Genomic DNA, 27,385 nt, shown 5'->3' on the forward strand with positions numbered 1-27,385 from the left:
CGCGTGTTCGCGCACCTCAAGGGGCACAAGGCGGATGTGGTTATGCTTCAGGAGACCCACCTGAAGGTGGCAGACCAGATAAGATTGAGGAAAGGGTGGGTAGGTCAGGTGTTTCACTCGGGGCTAGATGCCAAAAATCGAGGGATGGCGATCTTGGTGGGAAAGAAGGTGTTATTCGAGGCGTCGAGCATTGTGGCAGATAATGGCGGTAGGTACATAATGGTAAGTTGCAGGGAGAGAGGGTGGTACTGGTCAATGTGTATGCTCCGAACTGGGACGATGCGGGTTTTATGCGGCGTATGTTGGGTCGGATCCCAGACTTGGAAGTGGGGGGGCCTGATAATGGGGGGAGACTTTAACACCGTGTTGGATCCTGCACTGGATCGCTCCAGGTCTAGGACGGGTAGGAAGCCGGTGGCGGCTAGAGTGTTGAGGGGATTTATGGACCAAATGGGAGGGGTGGACCCTTGAAGATTTGCAAGGCCGGGGGCTAGGGAATTTTCATTCTTCTCATGTCCATAAGGCTTATTCCCGAATCGACTTTTTCATCTTGAGTAGGGCGTTGATAGCGAGAGTAGAGGATACTGAGTATTCGGCAATAGCCATTTCGGACCACGCCCCGCATTGAGTGGACTTGGAGATAGGGGAGGAGGGACCAGCGCCCGCTGTGGCGCTTGGAGGTGGGGCTGTTGGCAGACGAGGAGGTGAGCGAGCAGGTCCGAGGAAGTAGAGAGAGGTACCTGGAGACCAACGACAACGGGGAGGTCCGAGCAGGGATGGTATGGGAGGCACTGAAGGCGGTGGTGAGGGGAGAGCTGATCTCCATTAAGGCCCACAAGGGGGGAAGAGGGAGAGGCTGGTGGGGGAGATGCTGAGGGTAGACAGGAGGTATACGGAGGAGCCCGAGGAAGGATTGTTGAGGAAGAGGCATAGCCTCCAGGCCGAATTCGACCTGGTGACCACCAGGAAGGCGGAGGTGCAGTGGAGGAAGGCCCAGGGGGCGATTTACGAGTATGGGGAAAAGACAAGCCGGATGCTGGTACATCAGCTTCGGCGGCGGGACGCAGCTAGGGAGATCGGGAGAGTTAAGGACAGGGGAGGAAGCGTGGTGCGGCGTGGAGCTGGCATCAATGGGGTCTTCAGGGACTTCTACGAGGAATTGTACCGATCCGAGCCCTCACAGGAGGGAGGGAGGGATGGTCCGCTTCCTGGACCAATTGAGGTTTCCAAAGGTAGAAGAGGGACTGGTGGCAGGATTGGGGGCCCCGATTGGTCTGGAGGAGCTGACCAAAGGGATAGGAAGCATGCAGGCGGGGAAGGCACCGGTGCCGGACGGTTTCCCCGTCAAATTCTATAAAAAATATATGGACCTGTTGGGCCCGCTGTTAGTTAGGACCTTCAATGAAGCAAGGGCAAGGGGGGGTTTGCCCCCGACGATGTCCCGGGCACTGATCTCCTTGATCCTGAAGCGGGACAAGGATCCCCTGCAATGTGGGTCTTACAGACTGATTTCCTTGCTAAATGTAGATGCCAAGGTGCTGGCGAAGGTCTTAGCCACGAGGATTGAGGATTGTGTGCCGCAGATCATCCATGAAGACCAGACGGGTTTGTGAAGGGGAGGCAGTTGAACGCGAATGTGCGGAGGCTTTTGAACGTTATCATGATATCGGCGAGGGAGGGGGAGGCGGAGATAGTGGTGGTGATGGACGCTGAGAAAGCCTTCGATAGGGTAGAGTGGGGGTACATGGGGGAGGTGCTGAAGAGGTTCGGGGAGGGGTTTGTCAGGTGGGTTGGACTGTTGTATGAGATCCCGATGGCGAGTGTGGCCACAAACAGGAGGAGGTCCGAGTACTTTCGGTTGCACCGAGGGACGAGACAGGGGTGTCCCTTATCCCCCCTGCTCTTCGCGCTGGCGATTGAACCCCTGGCTATGGCACTGAGGGAGTCAAGGAACTGGAGGGGGTTGGTGCGTGGTGGGGAGGAGCACAGGGTGTCACTTTATGCGGATGACCTACTGCTGTGTGTGGCGGACCCGGTGGGAGGACTGCCGGAGATAATGAGGATTCTTAGGGAATTCGGGGACTTTTCGGGGTAAAAGCTCAACATGGGGAAGAGCGAGCTTTTCGTAGTTCATCCAGGGGACCAGGAGAGGGGGATTGGCGAGCTCCCACTAAAGAAGGCGGAGAGGAGCTTCAGGTATCTGCGAGTACAGGTGGCCAGGAGCTGGAGGGCCCTGCATCGGCTTAATTTTACAAGGCTGGTGGAGCAAATGGAGGAGGAGTTCAAGAGGTGGGATGCGTTGTCGCTGTCCTGGGCGGGAAGGGTGCAGTCAATCAAAATGACGGTGCTCCCAAGGTTTTTGTTCCTGTTCCAGTGCCTCCCCGTGTTTATCGCGAAGGCTTTTTTCAGGTGGGTTAACAGGAGTATAATGGGGTTTGTGTGGGCGCGAAGGACTCAGAGGGTGAGAAGGGTGTTCCTGGAGCAGAGTAGAGATAGGGGGGACTGACGCTGCCCCAACCTCTGTGGATACTACTGTGTCGCCAATGCGACGATGGTGTGCAAGTGGGTGATGGAGGGGGAGGGGGCCGCATGGAAGAGGCTGGAGACGGCATCTTGTGTGGGTACGGGTCTGGGGGCACTGGCAACGGCACCGCTGCCACTCCCTGCAAGGAGGTATACCAAGAGCCCGGTGGTGGTGGCTGCCCTCAAAATTTGGGGCAGTGGAGGCAGCACAGGGGGGAAGTGGGTGCCTCGACGGGGACCCCACTACGGGGGAACCACCGGTTCGCCCCAGGAAGAACAAGTGGAGGGTTTGCGGGGTGGCACAGGGCAGGGATACGAAAGTTGAGGGACCTGTTTGCGGACGGGATGTTCGCGAGCCTGGGTGAGCTGGAGGAGAAGTACGGGCTTCCCCCCCCCCGGGAACACCTTCAGGTACTTACAGGTAAGGTCGTTTGCCAGACAGCATGTGGCGGAATTCCTGCGGCTACGGCCACACACAGTACAGGATGCTCTCGGGGGGGGGGGGGGGGGGGGGGGGGGGGGGGGGGGGGGATCTCGGAAACTTACCAGGTGATGCAGGAAGAGGAGGCCTCGGTGGTGGAGGTGAAAGTTAAGTGGGAGGAGGAGTTGGGAGAGGAAATTGAGGAAGGGACGTGGGCAGACGCCCTAGGGAGGGTGAACTCTTCCTCATCGTGCGCGAGGCTCAGCCTCATACAGTTTAAGGTGCTGCACAGGGCACACATGATCGGGACAAGGATGAGTCGGTTTTTTGGGGGTGAGGACAGGTGTGTGAGGTGCTCAGGGAGCCCAGCAAACCACACCCATATGTTCTGGGCATGCCCAGCGCTGGAGCAATTTTGGAAGGGCGTAGCGAGGACGGTGTCGAGGGTGGTAGGATCCAGGGTTAAGCCGGGCTGGGGGCTCGCAATATTTGGGGTGGCAGAGGAGCCGGGAGTGCAGGAGGCGAAAGAGGCCGGAATTCTGGCCTGTGTCTCCCTGGCAGCCCGGCGAAGGATTCTTCTTCAGTGGAAGGATGCGAGGCCCCCAAGCATGGAATCCTGGATCAATGATATGGTGGAGTTTATTAAGTTGGAGAGGGTGAAATTCGCCTTGAGAAGGTCGGTACAAGAGTTCTTTAGGCGGTGCCAACCGTTCTTAGACTTCCTGGCAGAGCGGTAGACATTGGTCAATGGCAGCAGCAACTCGGGGGGGGGGGGTTACTTTATTTTTGTTTTTGTTATTTACACTGGAGGGTCTGAGGGGGTGTATTGTTGTGTTAAGTCGGGGTGTTAATGTTAATTTATTATTTATGTACAGGGGGTAGGGAGGGTTGTTTTTCTGGACTGTGTTTTGTACTTAACCCTGTCGGGTTTCTTTTTCATTTTGTTATTGATATTTTATGAAAACCCTTTAATAAAAATTATTTTAAAAAAAACATGGAATACGCGTAGAGGGTCAGAGATAATTGGATCCATTTTAAATTCTGTCCTTTTTTAGATAATAATTTTAAACTTATGATTTATCCCCCTTAGGCAGTCCCTCAAAACTAGTTTCAATGCTAGTTCAAGGGGCTCCAAGGAGCTCGTAAGTGCTCTCTGCTACATGCAAGGTAGGTGGTGTTTGAAGGGGGCAGGTAGATGAGCTGCTTAGAGGGTTGTACACTCTCTCCAATATCTTAACTTTCTACTTGCATGTTTCTGACAAATCTCTCAATGTGTCCAGTGCTTTCACGAATGAACCTTTTGTCACTCAAGCCTGGTGGGGAAGGGGGGCAGGAGATGTTTCACCTCTTCAGGAATACTTTAAGAGCATGTTGTTTGCATGCCTGACATCAGGCTCCCAAAGCAACTGCTCTACTTTGAACACGGTCCTGGAGACTCCTTGCGAACAAGTCAAGCCCAGCAGAGCTCGATTTGAGTTATTAGTGTCTCAATACTGGGCATATAGCCTTGGGAGATGATGCTGTTGGATTGTCTTTCACACCACTGAATGTGAAGGATTGTGCAAAGGCAGGGCGGCATGTGACGCAATGGTTAGTACTGGGACTGCGGCACTGAGGACCCGGGTTCGAATCCCAGCCCTGGGTCACTGTCCGTGTGGAGTTTGCACATTTCTCCCCATATCTGCATGGGTTTCGCCCCCACAACCCAAGATGTGCTGGTTAGGTGGATTGGCGACGCTAAATTGCCCCTTAATTGGAAAAGAAAAATAATTGGCTACTCTAAATTTATTTTAAAAAAAGGATTGTGCAAAGGTACCACTAGTGGTATTGAGAATATGGATCAAGCTACTGGATGTCAAACCGAGTTTTAGTTTGGATCTAGAATCAAGCTGGAGGGGAAAATGAAATGTCAAAAAGGACTTTTTGGTCGAACGGAATTTGCGTTATCTCTTATGTTTTTGCGCTAGACAGTTGCAGTAACAAAACACGGCCTTGGGAATCGTTTCTAATTCTACAGATAACTATATTTTAGCTGAGAGCCACAGAATGCTGTATTTCTCAGGCCTCCTCTAAAGGGGCTGTCCTTGGGAAGGAAACATTGTCATTTTATTATATAAGTAATTATCTGCAATATTAACTTCGACTTGCATCTGTAGACACTTTGATGTACAGTGCTCAAGTCCCGGCCGTGAATAAAACGTACGTTGGAGTAGCTTGGTGTTCGTTTGATCATTTCATCCGGACTGAAGGGAAACTAATTCACATTTGGTAGCAGAGGATGGTTCTCACAGAGCCTTGCCAGGAGCAGACGGTATAACTGGCAGATCGTGTCCAGAGGCGAAGGAGGAATTGGGCCCCCAAATGTGAGTACCCTTGTTACCACTTTGGTTTCCCCCTCCGCTGTACCGAACGCGACCCGGTCCTACCGTCTGATTCTGGAGAGACTCTTACGAGATCAGGTCAGTCCGGCGAACCCGTTACAGTCCGGGTTAGAGTCCCGGGAAGGGTTGGAGTCCCGTAGGAGGTTAGAGTTCTCCTCAAATTCTGGTTGGAGTCCCGTAGGAGGTTAGAGTTCTCCTCAAATTCTGGGTTGGAGTCCCGTAGGAGCTTAGAGTTCTCCTCAAATTCTGGGTTGGAGTCCCGTAAGAGGTTAGAGTCCTCTTCGAATTCTAAAGGTGCTTGGTTGTTGATGATCCTTCTGGTTGCTTGATACCTTTGTGATAAAAGGTTGCCCTTAAAACAAGTGATTGTCTCAACCAGTGTCTCGACTTGTTCGACACTCCAGGTTGACTATTGGCTACAGCGGAGAACGGATAACTCCGTCTAAATTATAGTACTTCTCACCAGGTGCGGATGACGCCTTAAACTCCACAATAAACAGGGTTTCACCGTTGCGTACCCTGTCGGAACACTCGAACAATTTCTTAAATCAAATTAATCAAATTTGATACTGCTGATTCAGTATTAATGAATTATACAATATGTTAATAATACAGTCAAACAGTTAATTGATCAGTAACATTTCAATAATAGTATTTCAGCTCATTTTAATAGTTGGTCCCCTGCGTTTAGCGAATAGATTTTTTTTGCACTTAGCACATTTGTATGTTATGTAAATGATGAATACAGCTACACAGAATGAGATTATTCTTATTGTGGACATTCCAGTGTGTCCAAGCCACCCACAAATTTTATCCCAGAGAGAGATAAATTGGGGTGGATCAAGTTTTTTTGATTTCTTTTTGGGTATGTAATGCCAAATCTTTAACTTCTTTAGAGTTATTGGGAATGAAAGTGCAACATTCTGCACTTTGACATCTTCTGGATTGTACACAAAAGCTTGTTGAAAGGGTTAATTTTCTTGCAGAGACAAAAAGAGGCATATAGCTTGGAATGATGCCATTCGCATCTCCAAACTTTAAAAGAAAATATTTGTCACTCAAATGGACTGGCAGTAAAAGTTGGATTGCTGCCAAATTCCCGTTATCAAATGTCTTTGAACGATCTGTTCTTTTTAATCTGAGTTGTTTTGTTTTTAAAACCAGCTTCCACATTGTTCGAAGTTAACTCCCAGGCTAATTCTAAACATTTATTTTAAAATATTAAACATAATAACTTATTAAACATATATAACTGAACCAATCTTATGCTGTCTCTTGGTTTTCTGTAGATGAATTCGCCGATTCTATTAAAGAAAGCACTACTAACAAGATATGTTAATTTCTTAAAATTAATAAAGCAATATTCAGAATAATGACAGTTCTCTTAAATTGACAGTTCTTGACTATCCCGCCTGCACTCAGATCCTTGCTTCTATTTACAACAGCCTCCAGTCGGCGGCTAACCTTACCCCCCAGCAGGACATTGTGGTTTACAGCTCCCACTCTGTCACGGCCCTGCTCGGACAGCTCCAAACCCAACATTTAACCATGGCTCGGCAGAACAAATGAGATTTATCTCCTGAATAATCCCAAGCTCCAATTTCGCCACTGCACCACTATCAATCCAGCAAATTTTCTCTCCGAACCACCCTCGGAATGCTCACAGCCGGGCCACGATTGCCTGACGCTCCTCAGAGAGGAAGCCTCCGTGCGTGATGATCTCACTGACACTTCCCTGCCTGATGTAGACTTAACTGTTTTCACCGACGGCAGTGCTTCCGTCGGCGAAAGGGGGGATAGATTATCAGAGTACGCTATAGTTAATCAGCAGGGAGAAACCTTGGAAGCAGCAGCATTTGAAACGCCGTTCTCCGCCCAACAAGCCAAGCTATTTGCACTTATCCGAGCATGCGTGTTAGGAGAGAATAAGAAATTAAACATTTACACAGACTCCAGATACGCATTTGGAGTCACACACGACTTTGGTCAATTATGGAAGAACAGGGGATTTCTTACATCTGCAGGCACTCAGATATCCCACAGTTAGTTACACAATTACTACAGGCTTTAATGCTCCCTAAACAAATAGCCGTAATAAAGTGCGCTGCCCATACGACAGGCAAAACCCTGGTGGACGCGGGTAATCGGCAAGCGGACCACCAAGCCAAAGAGGCTTCTCGTTTAAAAGATATGGCGGTACCAAAAATGATGAGCCAGACTAAAAGCTCTAAGGGTCAGTCTCCCTCTGAAAAGCCAATGCCGACCATCACTGACGTCATTCAGTTACAGGAGGACGCTCCTGCCTGTGTAAAAAGAGTATGGGAAGAATTGGGATGTTATGATCCTGTAAACAAATTGTGCGTCACCCCGGCAGGGCAAACTTGTATGCCCGATGCATTAGCAGCCTGGGTCACCGAATGTGTTCACTTTGCAACTCATTGTGGTGCGCGAGCTATGGGTAATGTGTTGCTCAAGGCTTGGTGGCATCCAAGACTGCAGGACATAGCGCAAAACATTAGCAGTTGTTGCCTAGTATAAGAACTAGGAGCAGGAGTAGGCCATCTGGCCCCTCGAGCCTGCTCCGCCATTCAATGAGATCATGGCTGATCTTTTGTGGACTCAGCTCCACTTTCCGGCCCGAACACCATAACCCTTAATCCCTTTATTCTTCAAAAAACTATCTATCTTTATCTTAAAAACATTTAATGAAGGAGCCTCTACTGCTTCACTGGGCAAGGAATTCCATAGATTCACAACCCTTTGGGTGAAGAAGTTCCTCCTAAACTCAGTCCTAAATCTACTTCCCCTTATTTTGAGGCTATGCCCCCTAGTTCTGCTTTCACCCGCCAGTGGAAACAACCTGCCCGCATCTATCCTATCGATTCCCTTCATAATTTTATATGTTTCTATAAGATCCCCCCTCATCCTTCTAAATTCCAACGAGTACAGTCCCAGTCTACTCAACCTCTCCTCGTAATCCAACCCCTTCAGCTCTGGGATTAGCCTAGTGAATCTCCTCTGCACACCCTCCAGTGCCAGTACGTCCTTTCTCAAGTAAGGAGACCAAAACTGAACACAATACTCCAGGTGTGGCCTCACTAACACCTTATACAATTGCAGCATAACCTCCCTAGTCTTAAACTCCATCCCTCTAGCAATGAAGGACAAAATTCCATTTGCCTTCTTAATCACCTGTTGCACCTGAAAACCAACTTTCTGCGACTCATGCACTAGCACACCCAGATCTCTCTGCACAGCAGCATTTTTTAATTTTTTATCATTTAACGTCAGCAGTATAATCCTGGTAAAGCAATACCCTGTGAAATGGGTAAAACCCCGCTACCGGAAGGTCCCTTTGAGACACTCCAGATGGATTACATTGAGTTGGAAAGATGCCAATGTTATAAATATGTATTGGTTATTGTTGATGTATTTAGTAAATAGATAGAAGCTTACCCCACTGTAGATAACAAAGCTTCCACGGTAGTAAAAGTTTTAATGCGAGGAACTGTACCTAGATTTGGGATTCCATATCGATTAAGCTCTGATAATGGACCTCATTTTGTGGGACAGATCAATGAGGAATTTTGTACTCAGCTGGGAATAAAACAACAATTACATTGCGCATACCGACCCCAAGCAGCGGGAATGGTAGAAAGGGCTAAGGGAAACATAAAGAAGTACAGTTTCACCACATGACCACTGAAATGGCCAACTATGTGATAGCCTTGACTAAAGTACTAAAAGGCCTCCATTCACAGGTACGAGCTGCTTATGAGGAGATACCTCCCTTGTCCAGTTCTGTCACTATTAATCCGGGGGAGTATGTTCTGATTCGTAATTGGGTTAGGATAGGATTAGAACCCCGATGGGAAGGACCACACCAGGTCCTACTCACTACTCCCACTGCTGTAAAAGTGGAAGGCAGAAATGCCTGGATCCACATCCACCATTGTAAGGTTGTGAAAATGCAATAGAGAATAACCCTCTGTTTCGAGCCCTAGGTAGTAACTTCGACATCACTTCTAGGATGAGGGCCACACTTATTATCGTAACCCTCCTGGGACTTTTGGAAACTGGAGGAGAGGCCAAGCGAAGAACCTGTGGCCCCAAGGGAAGACGGACTCATCACCTCTGTTGAGGAGACACCTTACAATGCACCAGTCAAGGCCCAGGAGAAGGACCTAGGAACGCACCCCCTGCGGACGGATGTTCGGCCTACGTACAACGATGCAATCGGACCATACTCATCAGTGGAGTGACTAAGGGCAACCTACCCTGTCATCAGGTCAACTGTAAATGGGACTATAGCTGCAGAAACAAACAAAAAAAAAGACTTTACCCTTGGGATGCATTGACCAAGGGAGGGTAAGGCTGCGGGAAAAAAAAAGGGAATTACATGTAAACACATATCTGTGTATGTCATATGTGTACGCAAAGGACATGAATGTTTCTGGTTGCTGGGTATGTACACATATCCCGACCCATGCTAAGGGAGGGATCCCCTCAGACCTGTTCCGCTTAACCTGTCAGAAACAGTAGAATGTGGTACCAACCAAGTTATAACAGATCCCACCAGCCTCTTTCTTACCCTCACTAATACAACCAACATGGGAAGACCACTGGGAATAATATGTTTAGTAAGGAATGTGGTTAAAGGGATATTTGTAGGTGCTAGTCAATGCGAGCACAGATTTGTGGTGGCCAACGTATCAGGTCTATCCCGTACGTACGTCTCCTCAGTTTTATGGGTGTACACTGGACGTCCCATACGCAAATGGGACAGGTACCTTCAAGTACTCCTGGATGGCTGAAGGGTTTGATGTGGACAAACTCACTTCGTACAATGGTACGTATTTTATTCGGGCATATCCCTGGCAGCCAGAGAATTGGACGGGATTCTGTTATCTGGGGTATGTAGTCCCCTTTATACACCACCTCGCCATTACCAAATGATGAAGCGACAAAAGAGAGAAATAACCAAAACGCAACAATACTTTGGGATCCTGCTTCCCCCTATTGGGGTAGCTCTTGCAATGAAGGAAATAAGGAAGACAGCAAAAATCCTGGAGGAGGTAGCAAACGACACCACTGAAGCATTGACTGAGATAATGAAATGGTGGCAATAAGAACCGTAGCCCTACAAAACCGAATGGCCCTCGATTACCTCCTTGCAAACAAAGGTGGGACTTGTGCCGTGATCGGTTCAGAATGTTGCATTCCTACATCCCCGATAGTTCGGAGATCACTCAACTCGTGGATCATATCCACAAAGAGGCTAAGAAACTGCATGAAACATCAAGGGATGGGTGGTTAGATGTTATTTGCCGGATCATGGGGGTCTTACCTAGTGCATGGATTGATAAACCTGGTAGTTGTAATAATTATGTTTAGCTTCCTAATGAAATGCTTGTGTAAAAGTGTCAGTACGGCAGTAATTTCTCAACAGTTAATGCAGCAACATGAAGTGCGCCTTGAAGAGTTAATGGATGTGAAAGAAAGTGCAGAGGAAAGTAAGAAAATGATAGAAGTACAGATAGAATGGGAGAGACTGAGACGATTGGCTATGGATTAGAAGTTATCATAAAATGATAAAAGGGAGGAATGAGACTATGGATCAAGCTACTGGATGTCAAACCGAGTTTTAGTTTGGATCTAGAATCAAGCTGGAAGGGAAAATGAAATGTCAAAAAGGACTTTTTGGTCGAACGGAATTTGCGTTATCTCTTATGTTTTTGCGCTAGACAGTTGCAGTAACAAAACACGGCCTTGGGAATCGTTTCTAATTCTACAGATATCTATATTTTAGCTGAGAGCCACAGAATGCTGTATTTCTCAGGCCTCCTCTAAAGGGGCTGTCCTTGGGAAGGAAATATTGTCATTTTATTATATAAGTAATTATCTGCTGTATTAACTTCGACTTGCATCTGTAGAAACTTTGATGTACAGTGCTCAAGTCCCGGCCGTGAATAAAACGTACGTTGGAGTAGCTTGGTGTTCGATTGATCATTTCATCCGGACTGAAGGGAAACTAATTCACAGTATTTCCCCAGTGCTTTGAGGTGCCTGCTGTCCAAGTCTTCAAAGCGTACAAGCAACCGGAGATAACTTCTGCTTAGTAAAGCATGCCCTTGGTCTTGTGATCTTGGTACTAAAACGTTACTTTCCTCAATTAGCCAAAATGGCATTCTGGAGATGATGAATTTTGTTGTCCATATCTGCTTTTGTGGAGAGGAGACTCTCAAGATCTAGGAAATGGTTCCCAGAATCTCACTGTTGTGCTGAGAGCTGGTTGAAACAGAATCTTTGTTTTCTGGGTGCTTAGTGAAAGACCCATTTTCTTGTAAGCTTTAGAGATGGAGTCGACAATGTCATGGAACTCGGTTTCTGAATGACCATCCATACAAGCGCCATGTGCCGACTGCAGCTCAATGACTGAAGTTGGGAGTGATTTTGGTTTTGGATTGAAGGTGCTGTAGGTTGAACAGTTTTCTGTCTGGTGTACAAATTATCTCCATACCTTTTTTCTTAAATTTAGAGTACCCAATTCATTGTTTCCAATTAAGGGGCAATTTAGCAGGGCCAATCCACCTAGCCTGCACATCTTTGGGTTGTGGGGGCGAAACTGTGTGGGTATCCTCCAGGTGTTCCGGTTTCCTCCCACAGTCCAAATATGTGCAGATTAGGTGGATTGGCCTAGAGCAATTGCCCCTTAGGTGGGGTTCCAGGCATAGGTCAGGGGATTGGGCCTAGGTGGGGAGGTCTTTTGGAGGGTCGGTGCAGACTCGATGGGCTGAATGGCCTCCTTCGGCACTGGAGGGATTCTCTGATTCTATAATCACCACTGAATTGGCTGGTGCTGTAGAGAGCTGCTCCAAGAGAAATACAAATGAGGAATGGCTCGCACTTTACTCTGGAAATCTATGGCAAGGGTGACAATATTGCTTCAAAAACTACAAAACACTGTGTTAAAACTAAAATGTTCTGCATGAAGGGCCATTTAACCAGATTCTTGTGCGTTGGCAATGAATTAAATCCCAGAGCTTTCAAATTTAATTTGCCTTTCAAATGGAGAAGTAGAGGCAGGATTCCAGAACATTGAAATTGTGAAGTGGGACAAGTGATTGAGCTGTTGCACGAGGGCCATGGTAGATCCAGCAGGATTTGGTGCCCAGGTATTTCACTAAAGCCACACACAGGCAATGAAAGTGAGAGGTTCTGAGCAAGGCCATAAGTACATGTGTCTCCAGTTCAGAGGGGTGGTTTAGGGATGGTGGGGAAGCAGATGCGAAAGGCATGAATGGTGGTGGGGATGTAAGGAGAGAAGAGACAAAAGTGTCCCAGGTCAAAGAAGCAGGTTGCGAAGCAGTTACTCACTACCTCTGCTCGTCCCCTTTCGCCAGAAAGGTCACCTGGAAATGGCAACCAAAAAATCTTTGGCAACTGATGCAACATGGCTTTTATAGCACAGAAGGTCGACCACTCAACCCACTATGTCCATGCTGGCTATCCCAAGAAGCCACTCCCCTGTACATTCATCCTTTTCAGATATTTAGAAAATACAAATGTTTAGGGCACAGAAGGTCATCTGCCCATCGTGGCTGCACCAACTGAAAAATGAGCCACCCAGCCTAGTCCTACTTGCCAGCACAAGGCACATCCATATTTCCTCAGGTGTCTTTGTGGTTCTGAAATAATAAATGGCTGCAACGTACTCTGTCCCCTTGAACTGTGATAATGTGAAAACCTTCTGCCCTTACTCAGTCCGTATCCCTCTACTTCCTCTGTATTCATGTATCTGTCCAGATGCCTTTTAAATGTTGCTAATGTGCCTGCTTCCACCACATCCTCTGGCAGCACTCTGCGTGAAAAACTTACCCTTAATCTACCTTAAACTTTCCCCCTCTTACCTTGAACCTGTGCGTCCTTGTAAATGACACTTCCACCCTTGGAAAAAACCTCTGACTATCCACCCTTTTTAAAAAAGAATTTAGAGAACCCAATTATTTTATTCCCAATTAAGGGGCAATTTAGCATGGCCAATCCATGCACATCTGCACATCTTTCGGTTGTGGGGGTCAAATCCACGCAGACATGGGAAGAATGTGCAAACTCTGCACAATGACTATCCACCTTGTCTGCCTCTCAATTTTGTAAACCTCGGTCAGGTCTCCCCTCAGTCTCCAACTTTCCAGTGAAAGCAATCCTAGTTTATTCAACCTCTCCTCATAACCAACACCCCCGATACCAGGCAACATCCTGGTGAATCTTCTTTGCACTCTCTCCAAAGCTTCCACATCCTTCTGATAATGCGGTGACCAGAATTGCACGCAATACTCCAAAATGCGGCCTAACCAAGGTTTTATATAGCTGCAACATGATTTCCCAACTCCTGTACTCAATGCCCCGGCTGATGAATGCAAGCATGCAATATGCCTTCTTAATCACCTTGGCCACCTGTGTTGGCACTTTTAGGGAACTGTGGATCTGCACGCCCAGATCCCTCTGTATATTAATGTTCCTACGGGTCCTGCCATTTACAGGATAATTCAAGATGCATCATCTGGCATTGTCCGGATTAAACTCCATCTGCCATTTCGCAAGCAGATATCAGGTGATCCCTGATTCCTTTTTGTCATTTGTTTATGTAAACATGCGGGCTAATGTTTGGGGTTTGGTGGGAGGATGGGATCGTTGTTATTGTTATGGGGATTGACATTTGTTGCTAATTATTGTTTATTGTTGGTGGGTGCAAATTTGGGAGAAAATTTGAAAAAGGAGAATAAAAATATTTTAAAAAAAATAAACAGATATAGGCTCTGAATCGATAGAGAGCATGCTATCCGGCTGCATTGCAGCTTGGTATGGCAACTGCTCAATCTAAGATCGCAAGAAACTGCAGAGTGTGGTGAACTCAGCCCAACGCCTCACAAGCTTGCCACCCCCACATTGATTCTGTATAGACCCCTCGCTGCCTCAGGAAGGCAGTCCGCATTATCAGAAACCTCTCCCACCCAGGCATTGCCTTCTTCCAGATCCTTCCATCAGGCAGAAGGTACAGAAGTCTGAAGACTCGTACATCCAGACATAGGAACAGCTTCTTCCCCACAGCTACAAGACTCCTCAACGACTCCCCCTCGGACTGATCTGTTCCCTGTAAGAACACTATTCACGATGCCCTATGCTGCTCTTGCTCATGTATTTGCTTTGTTTGGGCCCTTCTTCCGCACTGTAATCAATCACTGTTTTGTCAATGTACCATTTGTCAATGTTCCCTGATGATTATTCTTGTGTCTACTATGTACGTACTGTGTACATCCCGTGGCCACAGAAAAATACTTTTCACTGTACTTCGGTACATGTGACAATAAATCAAATCCAACCCACTAGGCCAACTGTCCAAAATCGCTCAAGTAAATAAAGAGTGGACAAGTATTGCATTTGGTCAGTCAGTAAGGTAACAAGGAAGCATCAATTTAGGATAATGACTAAAAACCACGAGTATCTATTGGAGACAAGTTAAATGGGAATTAAAAACCAAGGCAAACACTTGGGAGAAAATGAAACTTATCTCAGGGATAAGTGGTTAGAAATGAAATTACAGCAGATGATTCTGATTTGGAGCTAGCTCTGGGACACGCACAAAGGATCAAATAGCCTTGTCTGGTGCTGATTCTCTTAAGTAATCCATAAATAAATTGCAAAGATTCTCTCCAGAGATTGTTTGAATCGAAACCAGGCAGTGAGCGGGGCGTGTGCCGATATTACAACAGGAAGTACACCTGAAAAAGTGCATCATTGGCTGGAAGCTTTTTGGGATGTCCCGAAAGATACTATAAAAATACAAGTTCTCTCTTTATCGAAGCAAAACAGGTTATTCAGCCTAAACTTCAAACTCAACCTATCTTTCACTCTCCCACCTCCACCACCTTTCATTCAGGAAACTACCTAATCCTAATTAAAACACATGGGTTGACACTTTTTCAACAACTGTTTGAGCCAGAGATTTCAACACACCAGCCACCATTGGTATGAAAACATTTGTTTGATTATTCCCTTTTAATTACCTCTACATTCACTGGTGGGCTGAGGTACCGTTTCCACTCGTTAGTCCATAAGCAATATATTTCAGAAACAAATGGCCAGATTTCAATAAAGCTTCACATGCAGATTGGGAATGACCCCAGGGAAGATATTTTGTCGATGATGGTCCAGATCCTGGATTTTAAATTTTTTTAAATAAAAAGGTCCATTAAGATTGGGTGAATTAGTTTACAAAAGGAACATTGTGGGCTTTTTAAATTTGGAATGTTGTTGATCGTTCAGCTGATGTGGTGGAATGTATCACAGCTGTCAAAACGTGAGCAGAGTTTTCAGAGCAGGCTGTTGGATATGGATTGAACTGAAGCCTCCTCAGTGAGATGGGAGCTCTTAAAAAAGATTGCTCTTTCGGTTTTGCAGTTAGAGGATAAACCAGGCAGGAAAAACCCTCGATGAAGAGCTATGTAATTGTAGTAATGTAGAGTTAAACACAGCAAAGCTTAATGATCTCTTCACCTGTTACCGTTGGGGTTATCTGAAATTCATACCATGTCCTTTCTGCCAAGCTGATCGGTGGAAATAATCTCCTACTATTTATATCATAACCACCTCAGCTCTGTAGTAAAAAGCCTCAACTTCTCAAGTCTCTAACAAATGAAATTTGAGAGCTGGATTGTTTCCTGTCAAAAAGGGGTGAAAACAATTAATCCATCTAATGTGTAGTGCAAATCAAATCTGGTCATAAAAGCATTGCCATGGTCTTCATTGATGACTCACTTGTTAACTGCACACCCTCCCTACTTGTGAAACCAAAGCATGCACACCAGGAAAAAGCTCAGCTTTCATCTTTAGTCTGCACTGGTTTAGGTGATCTGAAAACAGGTAGAGTTGGATTTCTATAGTGCTTTTCACAACTTCAGAACTGTTTGGATATTTTACAGCTAATGTTTTTTGAAGCTTCGCTACTATTGCAATATAGCAAACAGCAAGCAAGCTCCCACAAAGAAAATGGAGCAATGACCAGATCATCTGTTTTAGCAATGTTGGCTGCCGAGAGATATAGGCAGGTAAAGTGAGTGGGCAAGAATGTGGCAGGTGGAACATAATATGGGGAGGTGTGAAGTTTTTAACGCTGGAAGGGAAAATAAAAAAGCAAAATATTTTCACGGTGGGGAGACAGTGAAATGTGGTGTCCAGAGGGGCTGTGTGCGTCCTAGTGCAGAAATCACAGCAGGTTAACTTGCAGGGGCAGCAAGCAATTAGGTAAACAAATGATTGTTAGACTTTAGTAGAAAAAAGTACTCGAGGAATACAAGAGTGAAGGCACATTGGCCCATGGTAAGATCACATCTGAACTTGCCTCGGAGGGAGTGTAATGAAGATTCACTTGATTGATTCCGGGATGAGGGAAATGTCCTACGAGGAGAGAAGGACATGGAGGCTTTGGCGAGAGTACAGAAAAGGTTTAGTTGCCTGGAAAGGAGGGTCGTGGCTATGAGAGATTGAATAAACTGGGATTGTTCTCCCTAGAGAGACGGAGACTGAGGGGCGACCTGATAGAAGTTTATAAAATTATTAGGGGTATAGATAGGGTGAACAATTAGAGCTTTGTCCCAGGGCGGAAATGACAAATTACAAGGGGGCACAAGTTCAAGGTGAGGGGGGAAAGGTTCAGTGGAGATGTGCGGGGAGAAGTTTTTTTACACAGTAGGTGGTGGTGGCCTGGAATGCACTGCCAAGTGAGGTGGTTGAGGCGGATCGTTAGCGATCTTTAAGACTTATCTGGATAGGCACATGAACAGATGGGGTATAGAAGGATACAGTGATTGGTCTAAATAGGACACGTGATCGGTGCAAGCTTGGAGGGCCGAAAGGCCTGTTCCTGTGCTGTATTGTTCTTTTGAACGAACCAGGCCTAGATTCCCTAGAGTTCAGAAACATAGATAATAGGAGCAGGAGGCCGTCATTTGGCCCTTCAAGTCCACTCCGCCATTCATTTTGACCAGGCTGGTCATCCAACTCAATAGACCAATATCACTTTCCCCCCATATCCTTTGATCCCATTCGTCCTAAGTGCTATATCTAACTGTGTCTTGAAAATGTATAATTTTTTGGACTCAACTACTTTCTGTGGTAACAAATTCCACAGACTGACCAATCTCTGGGTAAAGAAATTTCTCATCTGTCTTAAATGTCTACCCCGTATCGTCAGACCGTGACCCCTAGCTGGCGTAAACGGCAGATGTGGTTTAAAAAAAATTGAGAGTACCCAATATTTTTTCCCAATTAAGGGGCAATTTAACATGGCCAATCCACCTGGCCTGCACATATTTTGGGCTGTGGGGGCGAGACCCACGTAAACACGGGGAGAATGTGCAAACTCCACATGGACAGTGACCCGGGCCTCAGCGCCGTGAGGCAAAAGCACTGCAGCACCGTCATCTTTACTGTCTGCACCCATCCCGCCAGTGACAGCACATCCCACCTCTTAAAATCCCCCTTCATCTGCTCCACCAACCGAGTCAAACTTAACTTATATAGCTGCACTCAGGCCCGCGCCACTGAATAGCCAGGTATCTAAAACTCACCCTCACTACCTTAAAGGCAACTTCCCTTACCCCCTCTCCTGCCCTCTGGTCTCAATCGGGAACACCCCGCTCTTCCCCATGTTCTTTTAACCCCCTCTCCTGTCCTCTGGTCTCAATCGGGAACACCTCGTTCTCACCTTTCGCACAGCGCCCACACCTATCCTCCACCCCCTCGAAGAACCTGCTCATCCGGGCCACAGTCATGTGTGCCCTGTGGACCACCTTAAACTGTATCAGGCGGTGCCTCGCGCACGACGAGGTTACATTAACTCTCCTCAGGGCCTCCTCCCATAACTCCCCACCCAGCTCTTTCCCACTTTCTCTTCACCTGCCCTATTGGGGGCTCTTCCCCATAATGCCCCCAATGGGTCAGAAATATATAACAGCTAGTCCATGTTATTTTTAAAGAAAATATTTTATGGAGGCATTTACAATTTTAACAATTTTCAACATCAAATTTCAACAAAAACAAATCAATATAACCACCAACCAACCCCCCCACCACAAACCCCGCCAACATGGCTTACACAAACAGCTCCATCTTCCCCAGCTGCCCCTCCGTTGGTTCTCTTGCCCGTACTCATCTCTCCCATGCCTCCCCCTTTTCCCCCCTGCTGACAGCTTAGTTTTTCTCGAACAAGTCAAAGAACGGCTGCCAACTCCGAGCAAGCCCCTGCAACAAGCCCCTCAAGGCAAATTTAATCTTCTCAAGTCTGAGAAACCCCGATATGTCGCTAACCCACACCCCCGACTTTAGGGGCTCCGAGTCCCTCAAAACTAGTAACATCCGTCTCCGGGCCACCAGGGAGGCAAAGGCCAGGACGTCGGCCTCTCTCACCCCCTGGGCTCCCGTGTCTTCCGACACACCAAAGATCTCCACCTCTGGACTCAGAACCACCCTCATTTGTAAGACCTCTGACATGACGTCAGCAAACCCCTGCCAGAAACCCCTCAGCTTCGAACATGTCCAAAACATATGGACATGGTTCACATGTTTTTTGTTGAAATTTGATGTTGGTTCGCACAGCGCCCACACCTATCCTCCACCCCCTCGAAGAACCTGCTCATCCGGGCCACAGTCATGTGTGCCCTGTGGGCCACCTTAAACTGTATCAGGCAGTGCCTCGCGCACGACGAGGTTACATTAACTCTCCTCAGGGCCTCCTCCCATAACGCGGCCTCCAACTCCCCACCCAGCTCTTTCCCACTTTCTCTTCACCTGCCCTATTGGGGGCTCTTCCCCATAATGCCCCTAATGGGTCCGAAATATATAACAGATAGTCCATGGTAAGAAGTCTTACAACACCAGGTTAAAGTCCAACAGGTTTGTTTCAAACACTAGCTTTCGGAGCACTGCTCCTTCCTCAGGTAGTCCATGTACAGTGAAGCCTTGTGCTCGATGCCCCCCCCCCCCCCCCCCCCCCCCCCCCACCCCGCACAATCCTTCTCCAGACCCACGATGCTCTAAGCGCCATTGCCAATGGCTATATAGTCAAGACAATAAGCAATAGAGAGAGCGGGCACCCGACTCGTCCCCTGATGCAGCCCGAAATATATCCCTTTTCAGGCAAGCCCTCGGATATCCACCATCATCACTCCCATTCCAGCTACGCCACAGCATCCACACCCTACGACCCCCCCCAAACAAAACAACCCCATCCCCCTCCCCTTCCTCCTGACAACCCCCACTACACTCCCGTTAACTAAACCGCCCAGCTAGCATGGTGGCCCCCGACCCAAGGCCTCCAAACCCCCTACTCCCCCCTCCACTCTCGCCCCATCCATGGAAGCGGTACACTCCACCAGCCACACCAGAGCAGTTACACCTTCTCCAGGCACTCCTACACCTCTGTCCATCTAAAACCTCACCCCTCAGACAGGGAAAGGACCGAAAAATACCGCCTTGAGCAAGAGCTACCAAATTTGCGACCGCTCACTCCATGGCCGCCACCGGAAGTCCAGCGAATACAATCTTAACCGATTTAATCTCTCCATATATGTCAATCCCGCCATCCCAGGAATTAGTCTGGTAAACCTTCACTGCACTCCCTCTAGAGCAAGAACATCCTTCCTCAGATAAAGAGATCCAAACTGCACACAATATTCCAGGTGTGGGCTCACCAAGGCCCTGTATAATTGCAGCAACACATTCCTGCTCATGTACTCAAAACCTCTCTCAACGAAAGTCAACATACCATTTGCCTTCGTTACCGCCTGCTGTAGCTACATGCTTACCTTCCGTGACTGGTGTACGAGGGCACCCAGGTCTCGTTGCACATCCCCCTCTCCTAATTTTTGGCCATTCAGATAATAGTCTGCCGCTCGTTTTTGCTACCAAAGTGGATAACTTTGCATTTCTCTAAATTATACTGCACCTGCCATTCATTTGCCCACTCACTCAACGTGTCACAGTGAAGGATCTCTGCATCCTCCTCACAGCTCACCCTTCCACCCAACTTGGTGTCATCTGCAAAGTTGAAGAATTAGAGGTGAACTCTTACCGGCTTGGCAGGGAATTTGCTGGAAGGATATTTCACCCTAGCTGGGGAAATTTAGAACGAGAGGTCACAATCTCAGAATAGGGGATTGGCTATTCAGTAATGTGATCAAATGAGGGTGGTGAATCTTTGAGATTCTCTACCCCAGGGAGCTGTATGATGCTCAGTCACTGGGTATATACAAAGTAGAGATCGATAAGATTTTTTGGTACTATGGGAATAATGCAGGAAGGTGAAATTGGAGATGATCAGCTGTGACCTTAGTGAATGGCAAAGCAGGCTCGATGGGATGGTCCACTTCTATTTACGTTCGTACAATTGAGAGATAAATATTAACCAGGAAATGCCTCAATGACTTGTATGTGGCTGCTCCTGCAAACACAAGTCATTTATACTCGATCAATGCCTTGCACTGGATCTGTATATCAGGTGATAAATCCCACTGACACGCACGAGGGGCAGCATTTGGATGAAGTTCTGGTGAAGGCGACCTGGGAATACTGAAATTCTATTTCAATAGCAACAATATTCATGTTTAAATCGCTTGTCCTGGCAACTTGACTTCTCGCCTTGATTGGAAGTTTCAGTAACCTTCCCATCAAAGCCATTCTGGATTTGCTTCACACCAGTATCTGCCCCAATCCAGCAGACCTTCAAATGCCTTTTTTTCATGTTTAACAGTTATTCAACAGGCTTACATGAACACTGCAATGAAGTTACTGTGAAAATCACCTAGTCGCCACACTCCGGCGCCTGTTCGGGTATATGGAGGGAGAATTCAGAATGTCAATTCACCTAACAAGCAGGTCTTTTGGGACTTAATCGCCTGGTCATCAACTGCAACAACAAACACCCCTTGTATTTATTTATTTTTATAAATTCTCCTCCTTTTTCACATTTTCTCCCACATTTACATCCATCAACAATAAACATTAATCAGCAAGATATGTCAGTCCCCATAATAACAACGTCCCAACTACCCACCAACCCCCAAACCTCAACCCGCATGTTTACATAAACAAATGACAAAAAGGAATCAGGGATTACCCGTAGTCACCCTTAATCTACACAGGCCCCCCCCCCCCCACACCCCAGGTCTCCAGCTCCTCCCGTCCACTGCCTCTTATAAAACTCCTCCTCCCAACCTTGGTTCCTTCCCCCCAACTTTCCACCGCGGCTAGACCACTCGGACCCTGTTCTGCCAGGCTCCGATGGCCGCAGCCCCTCCCCCCACGTCACTCCCGTTCACTGGCCAGCTTAAACCGGCCAGCGTGGAGGCCCCCGCCCGGGTCCCTTCCCCACTTGCCCAGCCCTAGGAAAGCCCAAAGATCCCCTTTTAGCACACAAACCCCGCATATCCACCAAAGAACCCTCATTTCGAGTGAAAGTCCCGTCCCTTCCCTTGTCCAAATATATACCACATTGGCTCCTTTAGTCTCTACACCTGCGCGCAGTGATACAAAAAAGAAGAAAATACAGTCATGAGGTTACATCGGCACATGGCCATTCCTCAATTTGTCAGTTCTGCCACAGTCCTTCTGCTTTCGCAAACTCCTCCGCTGCTTCCGGCATTCCAAAATAAAAGTCCCAGAGCTTGTAAGTCACCCTCAGCTTCGCTGGATATACAATGCCGCACCGCACCTTGCTAATGTACAGTGCCCTCTTCACCCGGTTGAAGGCAGCCCGCCTCCTTGCCAGCTCCACCGTAAAGTCCTGGTATACACATATACCAGCTCCAGCCCACTGCACCACCCGCTTCTGCTTGGCCCAGCTCAGGACCTTCTCCTTCACACTGTACCTACGGAAGCACAGAGTCACTGCCCTTGGCGGCTCACTCGCCATTGGTACAGGCCTCCACGACCGATGAGCCCGATCCAGTTCATATCGGGAGGGACCCTCCCCCAATAGTTTTGCCAACATCGCGGCACAATACTCAGTCGGCTTCGGTCCTTCAACTCCTTCGGGCAGCCCCACAATCCTCAAATTCTGTCGCCTGGATCTGTTTTCCAGGTCTTCCATTTTTCCTCGCAGATCCTTGTTAGTATCCATCACCTTCCGCATCTCTTTCCCCATCGAGGCAAGTTGATCACCGTGCTGCAATAACGTCTCCTCCACTTCCTTCAGCGCCTCCCCTTGCTCTCGCACCTCCGCCACTGCGCTCGCCACCTCCGCCCTCACCGGGGAAACCGCCTCCTCCACCAGCACACTCAAAGCCTCCCTCATCTCCTTCCTCACTGTCTCCATGCATTTCGCAATCTGCGCCAACTGCTTTTCAAATTCCGCAGCCATCACCTTAGTTATTTCTTCAGCCGTAAGCAGTGCGGCCTTCCCTGGTGCTCCAGCCTCCATTTTCCTTGGTGACCTTTCCACTCCCCGACGGACCTTCAGCTGTTTTTTTCCCGGCCGTTTTCTTGCTCACCCTCGACATTTTTCTTTGTTCTTTTTTTCCTCTTGTGTCTTCACTGTGCCTCCTCTGTGCCTTCTCCCTGCTTCTGCCGCTTCCGTGGACCCTGGGACCGGGCTTAAAGCCCCGAAATTGCCGTTACCTAACGGGAGCCCTCCATTGTGCGGCCGCCTCCCGCCTGCCGACACCGGAAGTCCACCCCTTGTATTTATAGAACACCTTTAATGTAATCAAATCTCCTGAGACACTACCCAGGAATGTCATAAAACAAATGTTGGCACCGTGCCACTTATGGCAATATTAGGATAGATGTCATAAAGCTTAATCAAAGAGGAAGGTTTAGGGAGGGAACTCCAGAACCTAGGGCCTTGGCAGCTGAAGCATGGCCACCATAATGGCTCAATGAAAATTGGGATTGCTCAAGAGACCAGAATATTTCACAGGGGTGTGGGGATACAGGAGCGTACAGAGGGTAGATACCTTGGAGGGATTTGAAAATATGGATCATTAGAAACAAAACAGCTCAGAAAACCAATGGTATAATACATCCCACATCCAGGAGCAAAATACAAGCTTACATTGTGCAGCGAACCAAAGAAAATGTTTGTAAACATAAACCAACAGGGCTTAGCACAGTTAAAATAGCAGCCATTAATTACAAAATAATCTTTAAAGTTGCTGTGTGTAAATGCAGCAGGGACATGTCACCAATATCAGAACAGAATAGACAAGTGGGAGCTCAGTCCACTACACCACCGCACCGCTGAAGGCGCTGGCTCATGTTGGGAGTACAGGTCCCACAGGTACCAGGGCTGAACCATCACAGATGAGATTTTGGTGGAAATGGACAAGAGGTGGAAGGGAGAGAGGTAGAGGCAAGCTGGCCAAGTCTGACCTTCTCCTCTCATCCAATTGCTGTATGGACTAGTGACATGATACACATTCCTCTAAATAAATCAAAACATTGTACAGTATCTAGTTAGGCATTTGTTCTAACAGCTGACAGAACATCCCACTGCTTTACGACAGGAACTAATCTTCATAAAAGTACTGCAGTGGCTGTAAAGGCCTTTAGGATGTCCCAAGTTAATGTTGTCTCTTTATTTTACTCTGATAACATCCACGTCTCCTGATCGATGCGGATGATCCCAAGTCACTTAAAACAGACCTCCAATTGCACAATTCTATTGGCCTGTTTAGAATAGGATTCAGCACTTGGGTTGTTTGGAGGGGTGGGGAAACACTAGCCAGGGTGCATACTTACTCTATAATGCACAAAATGGCAGAAAGTATCATGTGGATAAGGGCAGGTATGGGCTTACCTTATTGCTCACACAAGCCTCAAACTAACTGTCCAGGCTCAAACATAAAGAATGGCCACTTGTTAACCTCTCTGTTATGGAAGATCTCCTGACTTATCAGGAGTCAGAACTTTCAAGTGGTATGGTAGAAGAGAAAACTATACAAACACAACAGAATCTGTCCACTTTGGTTAAGCAAGTTATAGAAATCTGGAGCAATCCACTCGAATCTCATTCCCCTGTCAAGGCGAATGGCATCTAGGTAAATTGGGCATATTTTCATACACTTTTAACACTGAATTTACAACACGGAAACAGTCCATTCACACTCAGTTTATCTAGCTGGAGTTTCCTTCAGATGAACAATAACCCTAATTTTCTGTGCCTGCCTCTTTCCTGGACTACTAAAGGGGCCAGAATTGGAGGAGTGCAGTGATCTGAGGGTTGTGGGAGGTGACAGATATAGGGAAGGGAAAAGACATAAAGCACTTTAAATTTAACAATAGATTTTGGCATATAAAATTAATGTTAAAATCTTGCACTTCCTGTGAACTTTTCCCCATTATATCCACGTTTACAATTGAATCCAAGAGCCACATCAACATTATGATGCCTTTTTCATCATTGGCACAACTGGAACATTGCAAACTTCTATGACCAATTATCAACCGGGCATCATTAGTAAAATGAGAAAATAAATGAAACAAGGACTGAACTGTTTTACAACTCTAGAAGCCTCTCTTTTCAAAGATGAGAATAGATTTTGACTCCCTGTTACACCATAGGTAATTATGGCAAAGTACTTAAATACATACATCACCTTTTAAAGTTTCAAAAGGCACGTATTTTGTGTGACTATAGTGTACACTGTTGAGACACTAAATAAACTGGAATCGCTCTCACAAGAGCAAAACTGATTTAAGGGGAAACTTATCAGAGGGCCCTAAAATTACCAGACATTTGGGTAGGTGTAAACAAGCAGAAACTGTCTCCACTGTGCTGGTGGCCAAAGGACACAAATTTATGACAACTGGCAAAAGAACCCAGGTGAAGAGAGGCAAAGTTTCCCCCCAAAAAAACACAGCAGTCATTACGATCTGGAATACACTAACTGAAGGGTGGTGGAAGCAGATTCAATAATAATCTTTATTAGTGTCACAAGTAGCCTTACATTAACACTGCAAAGAAGTTACTGTGAAAAGCCCCTAGTCACCACACTCCGGCACCTGTTCGGGTACACAGAAGGAGAATTCAGAATGTCCAATTCACCTAACAGCACATCTTTCAGGACTTGTGGGAGGAAACCGAAGCACCCGGAGGAAACGCATGCAGACACGGTGAGAACGTGCAGACTCCACACAGACAATGACCCAAACCGGGAATCGAACCCGGGACCCTGGCGCTGTGAAGCAACACTGCTAACAACTGTGCTAATGTGCCAGCCAATACAAAACAATGCCAGCTCTGAAGAAGTGTCACAATGGCTCCCAATGTTTAGCTCAGCTGCTCTCTCCATGGATACTGTCAGACCTGCTGAGTCTACCCGGCATTTTCAGTTCTTATTTCAGGATTCCAGCATCCGCGGTATTTTCCTGTTATTTCAGTAAAACAGCATTCAAAAGGGAAGTGGGAAAACAGCTGAAGGAACTATTGGCAAGGCTTTGGGAAAAGTGGAGTGGAACCAACTGGACACGAAGGGGATTAGGGAGAAAATAGGCCTGATGGGCCGAACTGCCTCCCTCTGTATTATATATTTAGATATGTCTGTAATAGGACAGGATATTTCACAACCTGATATTGAATAATGTTTATTCAGAGAATGTTTGTCAGAGGTTGGAAGCTGTTACCTTTGAAGAATTTGAGAGCCAGACAGTAGAGCTCATTCAGGTTGAAGCCCCAACGTCCCTCCATCTCCTCGGCCGCTGTCTGCCCCTCCTGCTGCTTCTCTCCCCCCGCCCCAAGCTCGGGCGCCGGCCTGGGCCCGCTGAGCGAGGCCTCCCGCGGCTTGCTGCCCTCCTGCTCTCCCTCGTCTGGGCTCAGCGTCAGGCCGTCGATGGACACTTCCAGCCGGGCCGAGCCGCTGGCCGACCCCGAGCTGCCTTCGGCCGCCGCCGCCATCATCATCTCCAGCATGGCCGCCGCCGCCACCGCGGCTGCCCCTCCCCCGCCCAGTCAACCAACCAGGCCAGCGGCCACGTCACCAGGCGCTCGCGTCACTTCCGGCCACTGTCACCTCTCCGCCCCCCCCGGAAACACAATCCCCTCTCACGGACGACGGAACACCTCACAACTCCAGCGCCCGACCACCGGAAATTGAATCCCCGCTGGGTCTCAGCCCCGCCCCCGCCCACACCGGATGGACAATCTCCGCCCGGAAACACATCTGCTGCGCGCGCCTCCAGCGGCTGTTGCCGGCGGTTGCCAGGAGACGGACAGATTGGGCCTGGGACTGCCCGCCCACGTCAGCCGCGCTCGCTCACAAACCGAGCTCCAGAATCTTTTCTCAGTAATTTAGAAGTCTGCGATCTCTTGCACCCGCCTCAGGGCATCTGAAGGGGCTTTGCAGCCAATCAACAACATTGTGAACTGAAGGAAGCACGGCAGCCAATTTGTGCACAACACGATCCCACTATTGACAATGACCAGACCAATCTGTTTCTTCACGCAGTGTTGAGGGCGGCAAGGTAGCACCCTGGTTAGCACTGTTGCTTCACAGCGCCAGGACCCCAGGTTCGATTCCCGGCTTGGGTCACTGTCAGTGCGGAGTCTGCACGTTCTCCCCGTGTCTGCGCGGGTTTCCTCCGGGTGCTCCGGTTTCCTCCCACAAGTCCCGAAAGACGTGCTGTTAGGTGAATTGGACATTCTGAATTCTCCCTCTGTACGCGAACAGGCTCCAGAATGTGGCGACTAGGGGCCTTTCACAGTAACTTAATTGCAGTGTTAACGTAAGCCTACTTATCACAATAAATATTATGAAAATAATATATATATATTGACCTGGATGCAGAATACTGCTTTTAAAAACAGAAAATGCTGCAAATATTCAGCAGGTCAGGCAGCATCTGTGGAGAGAGAAACAGAGATAATGTTTTGAGAAGAACAGGAATAACTCACTAGCTCTTCTTCAAGATAGACCCACAACCTTCTGTCTCTAAGGCAAATTGCTGCTCAGAGTCCCAGTAGTAGATTGGATGCCTGTTATATATGAATCCCAATTTTATTTTCCGT

At 47.6% G+C, this 27,385-nt stretch overlaps 1 protein-coding gene across 1 annotated transcript in view; it reads right to left on the bottom strand.

Annotated features, from left to right (window-relative positions):
- Positions 1-26,328, bottom strand: part of acbd3 (acyl-Coenzyme A binding domain containing 3) — an 82,175-nt gene extending 55,847 nt beyond the window's left edge. The window contains exon 1 of the mRNA XM_072500220.1: positions 26,005-26,328. Coding sequence (XP_072356321.1) covers positions 26,005-26,290 — 286 coding nt within the window. The 5' untranslated portion in view covers positions 26,291-26,328. The remainder of the gene's footprint in view (positions 1-26,004) is intronic.
- Between the last annotated feature and the right edge of the window lie 1,057 nt (positions 26,329-27,385).

Source organism: Scyliorhinus torazame, chromosome 4, assembly GCF_047496885.1.
Source record: "Scyliorhinus torazame isolate Kashiwa2021f chromosome 4, sScyTor2.1, whole genome shotgun sequence".
In the NCBI taxonomy this organism is placed as follows: domain Eukaryota; kingdom Metazoa; phylum Chordata; class Chondrichthyes; order Carcharhiniformes; family Scyliorhinidae; genus Scyliorhinus; species Scyliorhinus torazame.